The sequence below is a fragment of the Rhinoderma darwinii genome, chromosome 3, assembly GCF_050947455.1.
Source record: "Rhinoderma darwinii isolate aRhiDar2 chromosome 3, aRhiDar2.hap1, whole genome shotgun sequence".
Classification (NCBI taxonomy): Eukaryota; Metazoa; Chordata; class Amphibia; order Anura; family Rhinodermatidae; genus Rhinoderma; species Rhinoderma darwinii.
In genome coordinates, this window is record NC_134689.1 from 87,950,660 (window position 1) to 87,969,846 (window position 19,187).

The 19,187-nt window shown below is 43.1% G+C and overlaps 1 protein-coding gene across 2 annotated transcripts in view; it reads right to left on the minus strand.

Annotated features, from left to right (window-relative positions):
- ACSL6 (acyl-CoA synthetase long chain family member 6) overlaps positions 1-16,585 on the minus strand; it is a 231,806-nt gene extending 215,221 nt beyond the window's left edge. The window contains exon 1 of one of the 2 annotated variants that reach the window (XM_075856443.1): positions 16,382-16,585. In XM_075856443.1, coding sequence (XP_075712558.1) covers positions 16,382-16,454 — 73 coding nt within the window. In that variant the 5' untranslated portion in view covers positions 16,455-16,585. The remainder of the gene's footprint in view (positions 1-16,381) is intronic. The other variant, XM_075856442.1, reaches the window with a different exon arrangement.
- Positions 16,586-19,187: the final 2,602 nt, after the last annotated feature.

Sequence of the window (19,187 nt, forward strand, 5' to 3'; positions counted from 1 at the left end):
GTTAAAAAATAAAACAAATAAAAAGCACCACCAAAAACGCTATAAAGAAGGCTGTTATATTTTACAAAATGCTGGCTGTTTTACATATAAAAAAAAATTCTACAGTATGTGTGAAGGAGGCCTAAGGGAATATTCACATAAGGTAGATTTATTGTAGAAATTTCTGCGACTGAAAATCCAGTATGTAATCCACATAGACTATAGACTCCAAGTTCCCCTAAATTAATTGTTGCCTTCAAATGAATATTTCATTCCATAAAGCATCATTTTGAAGAATTAGGCAAATTTGTGCACCCATGTCCATTTCAACAAGCATCTGCTCCTATAACAATGCTGTTGTAGTCATATTGCTATGACTTTAGTATTTTTCCTACAAGACCTGTGAAATTGACCAAAGATCATGGGGAAGTCAGCTGTTTCTCTGTCTTTACGGACGGGTAGAAATTGGACAGCAAAACAATGTACGTCATATTGTGAAGCAGTGGTTTTGATTGGTGGAGAGCGTGTTATGATTCATTTTGGAGCATGAATAAATGACTGCCACCGCATGACAAGGCACTGCTTGTATGGTGCCTGCCTACAGCCACACTGTTCTCTCAGCAGCAGATTACATGTAAGACATAGCGGCCTACACTGACCTAAAATAGCCTGCAATAAATTAACTTATGGTCACTATTTTTTTTTTCATGCTTTCTCCACATGGCCTTAATCCCCACTAATCTTCTTTATTTATTATAGGATGTCATATGCAGCTAACCCCATAGTGCCATCCCATACGAATATGAGAGTACAGCCAGGACTGGGCAGATATAATGATTTGTGATCAATACCAGCATGCTGTATTCACTATAATAATGAGAAGCCTTTGCTTACCCTGTGAGTATGTTTTACGCTATGAAATTATGATACTATACAACAGCTAATATAATTTTTATAGCTCCCATGCTGTGCACAAAGCACGGCTCAAAATTATGACATGCAGAAAATAGAATTTCAAATGGGGATAAGAACACGTTGTCATTTCAGTAAAAACTGGATTATCTCGATGACATCACATTGGGACTTTTCCTAATATTGTGTAAAGGGGACCTATAACCAGATTCATTGTCAGTATGATTGTGTTGTGTCACCTCTTCATGTCGGCCCAAGGGCTCTCTGCTCTACAGCAGTCAATTACAAAAGAGTGAAACGTTTCCTGTGAAACACCAACCTTATGGCTCACTATCAAAACCCTCGCCAATATCTTTGGTGGACTGTAAACCATAAGTAAGTCATGGCAATAACTGCTGCAGTCCCTTGTATACAACTAGTAAAGTAGTTAGTACTGTGACATTTTTGTTTTATATAGATGGCCTACAAGACTCCTGTGCTGCTACGTTTATGATATGTCCACCCCTGCATTAGATGCCCAATAAAATAAAACTAGCAGGTGCTATTTCGCCTACTAAACAGCCATAATATATGTAGATAAAAAGGTCAAATTCAGCACATATTAGATATAAATAGCATGTATTATCTTGCAGACCCAGCCTATCCACGCATTACATGGTCGACTATTTGTTTGGCTAGCCTAGGTTTCTCCAGGGGATAGCAGCTTATCGTCGGGGGTTAGAGAAGTCACACCTGCGGAGCTCAACTGGTTGCTGGGCCAGCTTCCATATAAAAGGGGTTTCTTTGTTACACATCCCATTAATTTAGTCTTATTAAGGCATTTTAAAGATGCTCTAATTAAAATATTTAAGATTCCATTTAACAGCTTTAATATACAGACATATAAGTTGCACCGGCATTTACATGTATGCAAAATCTGTGGTCTCGAGCTGAGCCTGGGCAGTTGACTAGAAACTCAGTTAGTCTACCAGGACCAATTTCCATTTTCCTGTGACTAGTAAATACTTTTAAAAGTTCTTACATTCACGTAGTATATACCTATTATACTACTGGTGTCTTTTTATCTGGCAGAAGGGACTATTGGCCCCCTCGGGCACCAGGTGCAACTGCTACCTTTGTAACCTATTAGCTATGCCCCTGCTGTTCCCTACACAAGGGGGATTTATTAAAGAAGCACTCCTACAAATAGTTTACATCCTTCTATTTTCATCCTTCTTTCGGTCCTTCTGTCGTCTCACGTAAGCCCTGCCCCGACTTACCAAATCTTACAACGCCTGCTATGTGGACCGGAAGTCAGTCTCTCTATTTATTCCTATGAGAGCCTCGATGTGAGTCAAACGCCAGTCGTAAACGAAACTACTTCAGCGTGAAATGCAACAAGTTTATTAAGAGGTTCATGTCTGTGCACCAGAAATACAAATCTACGAGCAGGCATAGATTAACGTCATAATTTCTGTACATTTCTGGTGTTATTTTTGGTAAATCTATCGGTCCGCGGGAGTCCCCTCACCCTCCTCTAAGCCCCGCCCCTTTTTCATGATACGTTTAAAAAATGTTGAGAGAAGTAAAAACTTTCTGATTTTTGCACAATTATGGCATGCGTCAAAATTTGCAACTATTTAACACCAGAAAGCGGGCGTAAAGCGTTTAATAAATTCCCCCATGATGATCTGCCAAGATTATGACAACATAATATTTGGATTTGCACAGCACTTTTCAGGTCTTGTCATATGCGAAACAATATTGTACGTACAGTGAAGGAAATAAGTATTTGATCCCTTGCTGATTTTGTAAGTTTGCCCACTGTCAAAGACATGAACAGTCTAGAATTTTTAGGCTAGGTTAATTTTACCAGTGAGAGATAGATTATATAAAATAAAACAACAGAAAATCACATAGTCAAAATGATATATATTTATTTGCATTGTGCACAGAGAAATAAGTATTTGATCCCCTACCAACCATTAAGAGTTCAGCCTCCTCCAGACCAGTTATACGCTCCAAATCAACTTAAATGGTCACCTGTATAAAAGACTCCTGTCCACAGACTCAATTAATCAGTCTGACTCTAACCTCTACAACATGGGCAAGACCAAAGAGCTTTCTAAGGATGTCAGGGACAAGATCATAGACCTGCCCAAGGCTGGAATGGGCTACAAAACCATAAGTAAGATGCTGGGTGAGAAGGAGACAACTGTTGGTGCAATAGTAAGAAAATGGAAGACATACAAAATGACTGTCAATCGACATCGATCTGGGGCTCCATGCAAAATCTCACCTCGTGGGGTATCCTTCATCCTGAGGAAGGTGAGAGCTCAGCCGAAAACTACATGGGGGGAACTTGTTAATGATCTCAAGGCAGCTGGGACCACAGTCACCAAGAAAACCATTGGTAACACATTACGCCGTAATGGATTAAAATCCTGCAGGCCCGCAAGGTCCCCATGCTCAAGAAGGCACATATACAGGCCTGTCTGAAGTTTGCAAATGAACATCTGGATGATTCTGAGAGTGATTGGGAGAAGGTGCTGTGGTCAGATGAGACTAAAATTGAGCTCTTTGGCATTAACTCAACTCGCCGTGTTTGGAGGAATAGAAATGCTGCCAATGACCCAAAGAACACCGTCCCCACTGTCAAGCATGGAGGTGGAAACATTATGTTTTGGGGGTGTTTCTCTGCTAAGGGCACAGGACTACTTCACCGCATCAATGGGAGAATGGATGGAGCCATGTACCGTCAAATCCTGAGTGACAACCTCCTTCCCTCCACCAGGACATTAAAAATGGCTCGTGGCTGGGTCTTCCAGCACGACAATGACCTGAAACATACAGCCAAGGCAACAAAGGAGTGGCTCAAAAAGAAGCACATTAAGGTCATGGAGTGGCCTAGCCAGTCTCCAGACCTTAATCCCATCGAAAACTTATGGAGGGAGCTGAAGATCCGAGTTGCCAAGCGACAGCCTCGAAATCATAGTGATTTACACATGATCTGCAAAGAGGAGTGGGCCAAAATTCCATCTAACATGTGTGCAAACCTCATCATCAACTACAGAAAACGTCTGACTGCTGTGCTTGCCAACAAGGGTTTTGCCGCCAAGTATTAAGTCTTGTTTGCCAAAGGGATCAAATACTTATTTCTCTGTGCACAATGCAAATAAATATATATAATTTTGACAATGTGATTATCTTTTTTTTATTTTTTATAATCTAACTCTCACTGGTAAAATTAACCTAGCCTAAAAATTCTAGACTGTTCATGTCTTTGACAGTGGGCAAACTTACAAAATCAGCAAGGGATCAAATACTTATTTCCTTCACTGTATGTATGTATGTAAGCAAGCGCAGTCAGCCGTGGATAATATGGAAAATGCCATAGTACTGCTACTTCTCCCTATACATCTCCTCCCTATGTCGCATTACATTACTTCCATTGTCAGCACTGTAACCTTCTGTATTGCATAGTCAGCACGAGCACATCACCCCCACTCATCTCCAATTTATCAATAATCAGAGAAAACGGTTTCCTTTGCTAAACATACAAACAACATAACAATAGCTTTTCTATTACCTAAATGAGTCATGAATATTTTAGGGTTATGGGCATTGTATTACTGTATCAAATAGGCGTAAGTTATAATTACATAATTTTACCTTTATAAGAATTTCAGAAACGTAATGCAATAAAATAATTTAATTTGTAAAATAAAAATATTTGAATATAATAATTACAAATCAAATAACCGCTGCATCAGCATATTTAAAGACCAGCAAATCACAAACCTATTCTGCTTTTCTTCTCCTTCGTATAACTGGTGGATAAGAATTTTACTTCCCCATTATTTATTATAAGTGGCATATTAAGGGATAATGCAATGTGAGATCTTATAGAGCTGAACAGCCATGGTAAAAATGATGTGGAGAGCAGAATGCATCCATCAAGCAAATCATTATGTCCAGCTACGCCACTGCTGACCTAAGCAAAACCGACTGACTCTCTCCTACTGTCTGTTTTTAAAAAAAAAAAAAAATTACAGTTTAGATAAGCTCCACAACCAGACCAGCACAAGAGCATCTAAAATGCATACATATTGATAGACCAGTGACGGAAAGGTGGGGTAAAAAACACAATCTCACTAATGGGGACCTTAAATCAGAAAGCTTAATTCATTCAAATTGTGTAGCATGCAGAAAACACTTCAACAGCACCCAAGGGTATTAAACATAGTGCTTTTTTATTTAATTTCTTAGTGACTACATTAAAGATGGGGGTGTAAAAAAAAATCTTTGTAAGGCTTTGTTCACATCTGCATCAGAGCTTGTGTTTCCGGGAAAAATAGCACAGCATGCAGTACTATTTTTTCTGGAAAAACGACGGACATTGTGAAGGAACCAGGCAGACCCCATTATAAGTCAACAACGCAGATGAGAACACATACAGCCTTACACATAATAAAAAGTAGTTTTTTTAAATTATCCAAATATTTAGCCCTTGAAATTTCATCTGCTTGTCATCAACCTCCTAATAATTTTATTTAATTGTATTAATCATTTTCATATAACAGACCTTTGCATCTGTATATAAACATAATTATAAATTGAAATTATGTAATCAGCATCCATGCATAACTACATCATTAAGGGTGCATTCACATGGTGCAGCTTTGCCATGATTTCCATGCTAACCGCAAAACCTAAGCAAATCAAGGTAAAAACACACTGCACCTTGTGAATATACCCTAAGGCTAGATTCACACGAGCGTAGCAAACCTATGGAGGGATGTGTGAAGCGCAAAAAAATAGGACATGTCTTATTTTTTCATGGACCCTTCACACGCTCCATCGAAACAACGGTCGTATGAACGGCCCCATTGAAGTACATGAGTCCGTGTGACAGCCGTTGTTTTAGCAGCCGTCAATGTTCGTGTGAATAAGGCCTAAGGCCCCATGCACACGAACGTGCTTTTGCGGCCGCAATTCCCCCGAAAATCCACGGGAGAATTGCGGCCCCATTCATTCCTATGGGGCCATGCACATGACAATGGTTTCCACAGTCCATGCATGGCCCAGGAGCCCGGACCGCAGAAAGAACGGACAAGTCTTATTACGGCCGTGTTCTGCGGTCCAGGCTCATAGCAAATAATGGCCGCGGCCAGTGGCGTAACTACCGCTGTAGCAGCCGTAGGGCCCCCACCATGGCCGGAGGCTCCGCTAGCAGCCGCTACAGCGGGACACCACTGAACACTACGGCAGAGCAGGGAGGTATCTCCCCGCTCTGCCATTAAACAAAAGACATGTATCCCCTATCCACAGGATAGGGGATACATGTGTGATCGCTGGCAGCGATAGGGAGAACGGGGGACTGAAAGTCCCCTGAAGTTCCCCATCACAAACCTCGGACTTCCGGGGTCTGTGTCGGCAGCTCCGTAGAAATGAATGCGTGACCAGCGCTCCTTTCATTTTTATTGAGCTGCGCAGACGCCGGAAGTCAGGGGTTAGTCATGGAGAACTTCGGGGTTCTCCCTATCGCTGCCAGCGATCACACATGTATCCCCTATCCTGTGGATATCCTGTGGATAGGGGATACATGTCTTCTGTAGGAAACACTGTAGGTCGCATTTTTTGGGGGGGGTTTGGGACGCTGTATGGCGTTCCCTACAGGGGGGCTGTATGGCGTTCCCAGCAGGGGGGGCGCTGTATGGCATTCCCTACAGGGGGGGGCTGTATGGCGTTCCCTACAGGGGGGGCTGTATGGCGTTCCCTACAGGGGGGGCTGTATGGCGTTCCCTGCAGGGGGGGGCTGTATGGCGTTCCCTACAGGGGGGCTGTATGGCGTTCCCTACAGGGGGGGCTGTATGGCGTTCCCTACAGGGGGGGCTGTATGGCGTCCCCTACTGGGGGGGACTGTATGGCGTTCCCTACAGGGGGGGCTGTATGGCGTTCCCTACAGGGGGGGCTGTATGGCGTTCCCTACAGGGGGCGCTGTATGGTGTTCCCTACAGGGGGGCTGTATGGCGTTCCCTACAGGGGGGGCTGTATGGCGTTCTCTACAGTGGGGGCTCTATGGCGTTAGCGCCATACAGCCCTTCTGTAGATAACGCCATACAGTTCCCCTTGTAGATAACGTCATACAGTCCCCCCTGTAGATAACGCCATACAGAGTCCCCCCTGTAGGTAACGCTATACAGCCCCCCCTGTAGATAGCGCCTTACAGCCCCCTCTGTAGATAGCGCCATACAGTCCCCCCTGTAGATAACGCCATACAGTCCCCCTCTGTAGATATCTACAAAGGGGGCTGTATGGCATTATCTACAGGGGGGGCTGTATGGCGCTATCTACAGAGGGGGCTATATGACACTATCTACAGTGGGGGCTGTATGGCTTCATCTACAGGGGGGGGGCTGTATGGCGTTATCTACAGGGGGGGCTGTATGGCGTTATCTACAGAGGGGGCTGTATGGCGCTATCTACAGAGGGGGCTGTATGGCGCTATCTAGAGAGGGGGCTGTATGGCGTTATCTACAGGGGGGGCTGTATGGCGCTCTCTACAGAGGAGGCAGTATGGCGCTATCTACAGGGGGGCTGTATGGCGCTATCTACAGAGGGGGCTGTATGACGCTATCTACAGAGGGGGCTGTATGGCGCTATCTACAGAGGGGGCTGTATGGCGTTATCTACAGGGGGGGCTGTATGGCGCTATCTACAGAGGGGGTTGTATGGCGTTATCTACAGGGGGATGTATGGCGCTATCTACAGGGGGGCTGTATGGCGCTATCTACAGGGGGGCTGTATGGCGCTATCTACAGGGGGGCTGTATGGCGCTATCTACAGGGGGGCTGTATGGCGCTATCTACAGGGGGGGCTGTATGGCGTTATATACAGGGGGGCTGTAAAAAAGGCACTATCTACAGGGGGGGGGTTGTGTGACACCCAGGGGAGGGGGGGCCCCAGTCAAACGTTTACTATGGGGCTCAGTCTTTCCTAGTTACGCCCCTGGCCGCGGCCACGTGTACGGCCCGCGAATAAATAATCTAAAATAAATTATTAGATGTACATAAGATTGTGCGCAGCAGCAGTTTGAAGCTTGTTCAGCACAATATAGTGTAAGTAAAGGCCTGTGGCCTTTACAGAATTGGTAAGACGGTACTGATGGTTTCCAATAATTCAAGGGAAAAGAAAGTGTAATATTTTACTCCTAAGGCCCTGTTCACATCTGCGTTGGAAGCTCTATTAGGGGCTTCCGTTGCAGATCCGGCCAAAATTACCAGAAACAATACCACAGCATACTGCATTATTGTTTCCAGCAAAACCACGAACACCCTGATGGAGACACGAAGGAACCCATTAAAGTTAATGGGTTCCGTCAGCCGTGGTGGTGTCCATGGAACCAGTGTGTCCAGTATTTTCATTCCTTTACTCTTATGACAGACCAGAGCAACAATTATACCAAACACATATGTGAACGAGTCCTAACCCAGGATGTCACCAAACAAGTTGGATGAAACGTTCTTATGAGTACTGTGACAGCCCATGCGGACAGGTTGTGGATGGAGTCTATATTTCCCAAAGATTTCTGTCTTCTACTATCTGAAAACAACCAGGGAATAAATTCATCAGAGATTGTGGTTCTCCCTCTGCAATAGGTTTTGTCTAAAACCTGGAAAAGGGCCTGGTTGTTGGAGTGGGGAGAGATGGGTGGGCCCCCACTCCATCCACACAGCCCTGGTCTTGGGCTGTCTAGCTATTAATCAGGGGTCAGGTGTGATAGCCCTTTAAAAAGGCTGCAGTTCAGTCACACTCTCTCTCAGCCTGGGGAGAGGAGCTTGTGAGAGCAAACAGACTGCATTCATAACAGGTTGCATGGTCTGCATGGTTTATGGTGCCAGGCATTAGGCCTGCACTGTGTTAGTTAGGATATCTAATTGTATAGTTAGTGCCGGACAGGCATAGAGTTTTCTTTTATTTGTTTTCTTTTTATTCATGTACAACCTGTAAATAAAACTGGCTGAGGCCAGTAGTACCACATCTTTGCTGTGCGGACTGAAATTTACTGGCGTGTTTGATACCGAGTGCCTGTCTACCCCAGGAGATGACTGTCCCGCTACCTAATTCCCTTACAGTACATGTTATCCTGGAAAAATTAGACGCATCATTTTTTACCTCATCTTTCGACACTCTTTCTCAAATGTTCCTCCTTAAATTGGGGGTCAAAAATAATTTCTCGTCTTGGCTACCATAATTAATGAGATTACTGTGAGCTGGCTCCTATAAGCAGGTTTAATTTCCTCATACAATAGGGCTTTGAGAAAATGAAACAGTGTATGGTTTTAATCATTTCTGCTACAAAGACATGAGGACAATTCCCCTTTATGGACTGTAAAAGCACATAACTATGATTCTTAAAGGGTTTTCCGGTTTTACGTAAATAAAGTGTAATCATTGTATAATGAAAAGTTATACAACTTGCTAATATACTTGTGTTCCTAACCATCACCATTCAAGATTTCAGTCATTGAATTGGAACTTTTCTTATAAAATTACAGGCATTCATCTCTGACAAATATTAACTTCCATTACTGGAACTATATAATACAAGAAACACATGGCTTACATTAGCATAATATAATAGTTAAACAATGATACAATAGTTACGATGTGTATTTAGTACTGTGGATATAAATAATACACACTACGCAGCTTCGTTTGTAAGTCTCTTTTAACACATGGGTCAGAATGCGTGCAGCGCCTATCTTCTTGCCACAATGGACACTTTGCCGTAAAACAACAGACTCCACTGTGAGGCAATGAGGTTCGTCTAACACCGGCGGTATCCATCATACAGAAGATCCAACAGAACGATGTGGCTTCCGTTATAAGCGGAAGTCAAAAAGCAAGTGTAAGCATAGCAGAGTGAATTTACAAAGCAATGTGACATTACTGAATAGTTCTATGTACAATCTGCACAACATGTACCGTAACAGATATACAGTAACTTCTTACATCTAGATCACTTCTCAGAGATGCTATTTAACCCCTTTAGGACACAGCCTGTTTTGGCCTTGTGGACACAGATGATTTTTTCAAATCTGACATGTGTCACTTTATGTGGTAATAACTCCGGAATGCTTTTACCTATCCAAGCGATTCTGAGATTGTTTTCTCGTGACATATTGTACTTTATGTTAGTGAAAAAATTTGGTCGATAAATGCAATATTTATTTGTGAAAAACTTCAAATTTTAGCAAAAATGTGCAAAAATTTGCATTTTTCTAAATTTAAATGTATTTGCTTGTGAAACAGATAGTTATACCACACAAAATAGTTACTAGTTAACATCCCCCATATGTCTACTTTATGTTTGCATCATTTTTTTTCACTTCCTTTTATTTTTATAGGACGTTACGAGGTTTAGAACTTTAGCAGCAATTTCTCATATTTTCAATAAAATTTCAAAAGGCTATTTTTTCAGGGACCAGTTCAGTTCTGAAGTGGCTTTGAGGGCCTTATATATTAGAAAGTCCCCATAAATCACCCCATTTTGAAAACTGTACCCCTCAAGGTATTCAAAACCACATTCAGAAAATATTTTAACCCTTTAGGCGTTTCACAGGAATTAAGGCAAAGTAGAGGTGAAATTTACAAATTTCATTTTTTTTGCCGAAATTCATTTGTAATAAAAAAAAATCTGTAACACAGAAGGTTTTACCAGAGAAACGCAACTCAATATTTATTGCCCAGATTCTGCAGATTTTAGAAATACCCCACATGTGGCCCTAGTGTCCTAATGGAATGAAGCACCGGCCTCCGAAGCAAAGGAGCAGCTAGTGGATTTTGGGGCCTCCTTTTCTTAGGAATATATTTTAGGCACCATGTCAGGTTTGAGGAGGTCTTGTGGTACCTAAACAGTCGAAACCCCCCCAAAGTGACCGCATTTTGGAAACTACACCCCTCAAGGCATTTTTCTAGGGGTATAGTTAACATTTTGACCCCACAGTTTTTTTGCAGAATTTAGTGGAATTAGTCTGTGAAGATGAAAATCACCTATGTTTCTGTGGAAACATAGAATTTTTACAAGGAATAAAGGAGAAAAAGCACCCCAAAATTTGTAAAGCAATTTCTCCCGATTACAGCAATACCCCATATGTGGTCGTAAACTGATGTTTGGACCCACAGCAAGGCTCAGAAGGGAGGGAGCGCCTTTTGGATTTTGGATCGCAGATTTTGCTGGACTGGTTTTCAGTGCCATGTCGGGTTTGCAAAGCCCCGGAGGGACCAAAACAGTGGAAACCCCCCAAAAGTGACCCCATTTTGGAATCTACACCCCTCAAGGAATTTTTCTAGGGGTATAGTGAGCATTTTGGCCCCTCAGGATATTTTTTAGAGCTAAGGTGACCAAAAAACAGCGATTTTGGCGCTTTAAATTTTTTATTTATTACAGCGTTCACCGTGCGCAATAAATTACGCTTTAATTTATTCTGCCGGTCGGTACGATTACGCCGATACCATATGTGTATAGTTTTTTTTACATTTTGCAGCGTTTGCACAATAAAATTAAGTTTCTATAAAATAATTTATTTTCTGGGACACGCTATTCTGAGCCGTAACTTTTTAATTTTTTCGTCAAAAAAGCTGTGGGAGGTCTTTTTTTTTTGCGGGATGGGTTGTAGTTTTTATTGGTACCATTTTGGGGTAAATGCGACTTTTTGATCACTTTTTATTCTATATCATGGGGTGGTGACCAAAAAATAGCGATGCTGACAGTTTTCCGTTTATTTTGTTTGCGGCGTTCACCGTGCGGAAAAATTAACATTATAGTTTCATAGATTGGGTCGTTACGAACGCGGCGATACCAAATATGTGTACTTTTTTTTTAACGTTTTCATTTTTTCCCTATAATAAATGACTTATTATAGGAAAACAAAACCTTTTATTTTTACACTTTTATAAAACATTTGTAACTTTTTTTTACTTTTTACACTTTATATTTTTGTTTATTGACTTTTCCTTTACTTTTTACACTTTATTTTTTTGACCTGCAGCTCTGATCGCTGCTAGAATACATTACACTACCTAGGTAGTGTAATGTATTCCAACTGTCAGTGTGACGTCACAGTCACTCTGACAGTTGGTCTACGAGGATCAGCAGAGGCTGATCCTCATAGGCTGACATACATGGCAGACCTGGGGGCCCCCGGGTGCCATCACAAGCATCAGAAGCCCCCACGATTGCATGGGGGCTGCTGATGCGCTACAAACCCGCTACATGCGGAGATCGCAATCGAGCCCCGCATGTAACGGGTTAATTGCCGAAATCAGCGGCGATGAGCCGCTGATCGGCAACACTGGAGAGTGTCAGCTGTCGGGGACAGCTGATCTCCAAGTTCCCGATGCACACTGTCGCCGACAGTGTGCATCCGGAACGGCACAGTGACTTTCTGTTACTCTGACAGGAAGCCTATCAGGACCAGCCGAAGGTTGGTCCTGATGGGCTTCCGTCCATGGCAGACACGGAAGCCATTGTTTGCCTTCCGTTTGCCATACTAACTATCGGCAGACCCCGCGATTTCGGACGGGGGTCTGCCGATATGTTAGAAACCCCTAAAATTCGGCGATTGCACCCGATCGCCGAATTTAAGGGGTTAATGCGCCGAAATCAGGACCGCTGGCCGGCAAGAGGGGAGTGTCAGCTGTCGGCGACAGCTGACCTCCCGGTTCCCGGTGCACACTGTCGCCGACAGTGTGCACCGGGATTAACTCAGTAACTGTACGTCCTCGTGCGGGAAGTAACCTCCCGCAACGACGGACAGTTACGTCCTGGTGCGGATAGGGGTTAAGGAATCGTTGAACTTGATAAGCAACAAATAAGGCAAACGTCTTCAGACAAGCGTTTACAATTTATAAAATAAACTCTTAAGGTATGTTCACACCGCAGATTTTGAATGGCGGGTCCGCCGCAAAATCCGCTGTGTAATCTTCCTGCCGACGGCAGGAAGATTCCTCCTCACATTAAGTTCAATGGGAGGTTCGGGCAGAATCCGCCCAAAGATTGAGAAGGACGCTTCTTATTCCGCGTGCTCAAAAAATCAACCAAAAAGAAGCGTCAGGCTCTCAGTGAAATAGATAGGAGGCGGAATTTTGCGGCGGAATCCGCAGTAGATTCTGCCGCTAAAATTCCTCCATATGAAGGGCCCCTTACTGTGACATACAAGTTTATAATGATTGCTGACTAAAATACAGATGGTAGTGAGTCTTATTGATAATATACTTGTGTTCCTAACCATCACCATTTAATATTTCTATCAGTGAATTGGAACATTCTTATACAATTATAGGCATTTATCTTTTTCCCTGGGAAAAAACTATGCAAAATAGCTCTCCTCCAGAAGGAAGAAATCTGTAGTGCCGCCTATAGGTAACTACCCTGTAAGTCAATGGTCAACCCTTGATAGAGCCTTGAGACATGACTAGGTATATCAGCCAAACCAGAGACACCCATCTGTAGACAGCACTGTTTTGCAGTTGTTGCTCCTCATCAGCACAAAGTAGGGTTCTGGTTGGCTGAATGAGATGCCCTTGACATTGCTCTTGGAAGGTACTGATTCTCCTTGCATTTCAAGGCTTTATAAAGGGTTGGACAATGACCTACATGGTAGTCATCTATAGGTGGCACTTATAAAACGGTTTTCTTCCTACAGGAGGAGAGCTATTTTGCATACTTTTTTCAAAGGAAGAATGGCCTTTAAAACTTCCTACCAACTTGTTCTCCGCAAGGAGAATCAAGACCCTCTAAGACAGGGGTCTCAAGCACGCGGGCCGCACACCCGCTAGACTCTGGAATTCCCTGACATCGCTGTCCACATATGAACAGCGATGTCTGGGGTTTCCCCAGAGCCGGAGTCCCGTGCAGAGCGCTAGTACAGGCTCTGCTTCGGGACTCTCTGGAATTCCCCGACATCGCTGTCCATATATGGACAGTGTGTCGGGGTCTTCCCCAGAGCGGAGTCCCGAGCAGAGTGCTAGTACAGGCTCTGCTCCGGGACTCTGTGGAATTCCCTGACATCGCTGTCCATATATGGACAGTGTGTCAGGGTCTTCCCCAGAGCGGAGTCCCGAGCAGAGCGCTAGTACAGGCTCTGCTCCGGGACTCTGTGGAATTCCCCAGAGCAGGAGTCCCAGTGATTTCAGGACCACAGCTGGAGTCACAGAAAGAGCCTACTAGCGCTCTGCCCGGGACTCCAGCTCTTGGGTTGCCCCTGACATCTCTGTCCATATATGGACAGTGATGTCAGGAGGAGAGCTGGAATCCCAGGCAGAGTGCTAGAAGTGGCTCTGCTCCGGGACTCCAGCTCTGGGCAAGCCCCTGACATCACTGTGGCAGCATCCGCGGAGGGCACTGCGGCAGCATCCACGGAGGGCACTGCGGCAGCATCCACGGAGGGCACTGCGGCAGCATCCACGGAGGGCACTGCGGCAGCATCCACGGAGGGCACTGCGGCAGCATCCACGGAGGGCACTGCGGCAACATCCACGGAGGACACTGCGGCAACATCCACATAGGGCACTGCGGCAGCATCCACAGAGGACTCTGCGGCAGCAACCACAGAAGACTCTGCGGCAGCATCCACAGAGGGCACTGCGGCAGCATCCACAGAGGGCACTGCGGCAGCATCCACAGAGGGCACTGCGGCAGCATCCACAGAGGGCACTGCGGCAGCATCCACAGAGGGCACTGCCCAATCTTAACGTGTGTCTGCCAAACGCTGCCAACTGAGCCGCCGGACTGCATTTAGCGACACTTAAACTGGAAAACTGGATTGTTGAAATAAGCACGTGGAGAAATATCTCAAATTTTAAACCTAGCGGTATTATTATAGTAATGTAGTATTAATTTTATAGTAATGTATTATTATTATTATTATTATTATAGTAATATAGTGTTATAGTTGTTCAAATAAGTAATTTATTAACAATAATTTTGTGTTGTATCAAATTTGAAAGTAATGCGGCCCGTCAACTTCCCATTTTTTCTATATGCGGCCCACTTACCCTGCCGAGTTTGAGACCCCTGCTCTAAGAGCTGCTTCAAGGGCATATCATTCAGTCAACAAGAACCCTACTCTGTTCTGATGAGAGAGAACAAATCCGAAACAGTGCTGTCTATGAATGCGTTTGCCTATTAACCAGAGCCATGTTTAAAGCGGCTCAATTAAGGGTTGGACGTTGGCTTACACATCATAGTCATCTGTCGGAAGTAATAGAGAGTCAGATGCCTTCTTCTAGAGAGCTATTTTGCTGACTAAAACAAGCTTTAGTTAAACTCCCCTCCCCTAAAATGAATACCATACAAATCAGAACCCACCGGGGTCCAGGAAGCTGAGTTTTGTGGAGCTGTTTGATGAGGTGCTCATACTGTACATCTGATTTACTTGTCCTTATAAACCATTGAAAGATAAAATGGTCACTAGAGGTCTTTGTCTGATTAACAAAACAGTCAAGATTAGATTTTTTCACCCTTTAGAGCCACTTTTGTCAGCCGGGGTAAGAAAACCACACACATTCTTTCTTCCATATTACAGACAGGCAAATGCAATGTGATGATGACCTCATAGAAGTGTATCGAGTATACCAGATATTAGTTTCTGCTTAACTGCAGTAATACGTAAATTTAATTATTTCAAGTTATAGACAGTGACACAATATTGATATACACATATACAAATTACTTATATACACACATTGCTAGAAAGATCCAGTGTTGTAATATATCAAAGGCACAAGATATAATCCAGCATCCCAAATACTGCATGCCTCATCCCTCCACCTGCATTACTAAACTCGAGTCAGTGATGCTACTAGAATGATGATAGAAAACATTCTTCTTACTAAAAAGAAGGTACTTTTTTTGACAAAGAAGGCCATCACCTTATATTATATATAGTATCGAACCTGTGATTTTATATAGGGCTGCACAAAAACCTACTGCATCATCAAACACTGTACAACCTTGAAGATAAAATAATGAATTCTGGTATTCTACACCGCATGTATCTATCTACCTATATATCAATATATATTTTAACTATCAATCTTTCTATCTTGTATCGATCTATATATCTTATATCTATCTACAATAACCATACAGATGTAACATAGCTGAATTTTTCGTCAATTTATATGTGAAGTGCACCGTTACAACTCACTGTGTAAATTAAACTTACATGCGGTCCCATTAAAAATCACAGATGATACAATATCGCAACCTATCATGACAAATGATAAATGCATCTCTCTATATATACATTCATGTAAGGATACACAAATATAGAGCACTCCACTGTACATCTCTGGAGGCTGCCATTAAACAGTTAATGACTGTGTCATCATTGACAGTGCTCTCAAGAAGAATCAGCTTATTTTAGCAGTGGGGGGCTACACTCATTAGGTTGGGGTGTTAGCTGTCTAGGGGTGTAGTGAAGATCATGCAAGCTCTTACCCATCAGCAGCCAGATGGAGCCACCAGACACTATGAGGAATGTAAGCATGTCTCCTTGTGCCGGCTGCAACATGGACCACTCAGGCTGGAGAGAGAGATGGAGAGGGAGGGGGGCACCGCAGCACAGTCACTGCAGTGAGCAGCAGGCGGGATCACACATTACAGAGTATGCAGTAGGGCAGTATTTTTAGCTTTCCTTCATCGGGGACCTCCTGCTTCCTTATAGCAGAATGATGCTGCTTCCCACCTCATCGCCCCTCCTGCTGCAGTGATCCATCCAGCACGTGTATTGTGCACGGCAGTAACCTCATAAGCTGGATGCTCTATCTACTATATATGTGCCCCAGCCATGAGGACTGCAGGCTTTCTGCAAGCACCTTGTCATCAATCTACTACATGTGTAGTAGCGCCATCCCGCAACCTCATTATCATTGCTCCATTTAGGTTACAGCTGGTATTCGCAGTTTTCTTAACACGTTTTTTTTTTATTCAAAGGATCTGAATGAATTTGAGACTGCCTTCATTCATGGTTATGCTAACCTCTCTTAAATCCATACGTCAGCTTAATGGCTTTTACTATTTGCGCATTCATATATATTCAATACTCTAAGTCGCAGATTTTATTGGAAGAAAAGCGCTGCCTGCAGCACCATTCTTCCCGTTAAAACCAATGGACAACCCGTCAGGCACTATTATATGTCAGTGTGGTCTGTTGAGGGCCGTTGGTATCTGTCGCAGATATGAACAGAACCATACACATATTTCCCTGTCACAATAAATCTAAAACGATAATGCCTAGTTGGAGAAATGTATAGGTGAGCACTCTGGAGATAATAATGCAAGGGAAGAATGAAGAAATGATTTGATAGAGAAACGACGTTCAATAGTATTTACCGCTTCTTACTGGGAGTTCTTTGAGTATTCCTAATTTCTTCAGGAGTGGGTAGTAAATCTAGCACTAGCATTTGTAGGTAGCGCAGCAATGAGTCAGGTTTAGATAAAGGGGCTTTGTTCGCTTGCAATAATACTTGTTTGTGGCTCTATAAAGAGCCATACATATTAGTGATATAAATCATGTAGATTACAGTTTATTATATTCATATTGCATATGGTTGTTTGGATCTGGACACGTCAGTGAGGAGGGGGTTCTCTGTTTCTTTGTTCCTTGATATTGATTGGTAGTCTAATAATGTTGAAGGGTTGGTTCACCTTTTTTGGACCTTCATTTATACCTTAGGGAATTAAATCTACAGCCATTCTGTAATATATACTTATTAGGCAAATACTAAAAAAATCCCTCAAATTTGATAGCCAAAAAAGTGTAGTAATCTGACACAAAACGGCTTTATAAATTGTATAAAACCGGAAGCGGGAGGCTGAGCAAAAAGAATGTCTCTTTAAAGGGATTATCAGAATTAGGACAACCCCTGTTCATATGCACAGCTATGGACCCACATTTCTTAACCAGATCAAAGAGCCGCTGGAAAGAGCAGTTTCCAGGCTGGAAGACTCAGTGTGACTGGGTATTGCATGGTTGCCCATATACCGTTGCAGTAGAAATGTGTGGCAGCTCACAGTGTTTGTGCCAAAGGGTTTTTCCGAAGCTTTTTTTTTGTAGAAAAATGTCTCTACGGCTGCTTCTAAAACACAACTACATCTTTACTGCTGTGTTTTTCTTCACTGAAGGAAATAGGGTAAAACCCCCATACAAACACTTGGAACAGGGCACAGCATGTCCTAGAAAATAAATAGTTTTGTTCTCTACTGTGGTAATGGAAATGTATAAAACCTCATTAATTAAAATGTATACCAATCAGCCATAACATTAAAACCACTGACAGGGGAAGTGAATAACATTTATTATCTTGTGACAATGAAACCTGTCAATGGTTGGGATATAATAGGCAGTAACGGGACAGTTCTTGAAGTTGATGTGTTGGAAGCAGAAAAATGGGCAAGTGTAAGGATCTAAGCGACAAGGGCCAAATTGTGATGGCTGGACGACTGGGTCAGAGCATCTACAAATGGCAGGGGTTGTCATGGCAGGGGGAAAATGTGCACCCTGGACCGGTCCCTAAGTAGATATTTAGGGTTGAACCAAAAAGGGGTCTGGGAAGCGGTGAGCATGGATGCATTAACTTACTGTTCCTCTAGCCTAATCTCCTTTTCTGCCGCCTGACACACATATTGGCTCTCTTTTGGGCTTGGTGAATTAAGTGGCTTGTGATATAAGTGGAGTTATTAAACCGGATTGTGTTGCTGTTTTTCCTGTGTGTGATACTGTGCGTGATAACTGAATTGAGTGCTTGCAAATAGAAGCTAGCAAAACTGACACAATTTAAAAAACTTTTTTTCTTTGCAGCTTCTGTCCTGCTGTGCAGCTAACTAGGTAGAGGGGTTAATTGCTCTCAGGTGATATAAATTAGTCTTCAGGCCTCACTCTGAGCTTGCTCTCTTTTGGGCTAGCTGGATTAAGTGACTTGTAATATAAGTGGAGTTATTAAACCAGAGTCAAAATAAGGAGTTAAAGTCCCTGTAATTACTCTTCTTTTCTTTAACTTTTTGAATTGTTCACTGTTTTTTTGTAACTGGGATAATGGATAGCCAGATTGGAGTTCTTCTTCAGTGCACAGTCTGCCATATGTATGCACGACTGGAGCCGGAGTTCCAGGGTGAATACCTCTGTGGCAGATGTGAGCATGTTTTCATCTGGAAGCTCGCATTAGAGATCTGGAGGAGCAAACTGCAACACTGAGGGCGATAGACAATCTTGAGCGAAGCATGCTGCTAATTGAGCATGTAATTA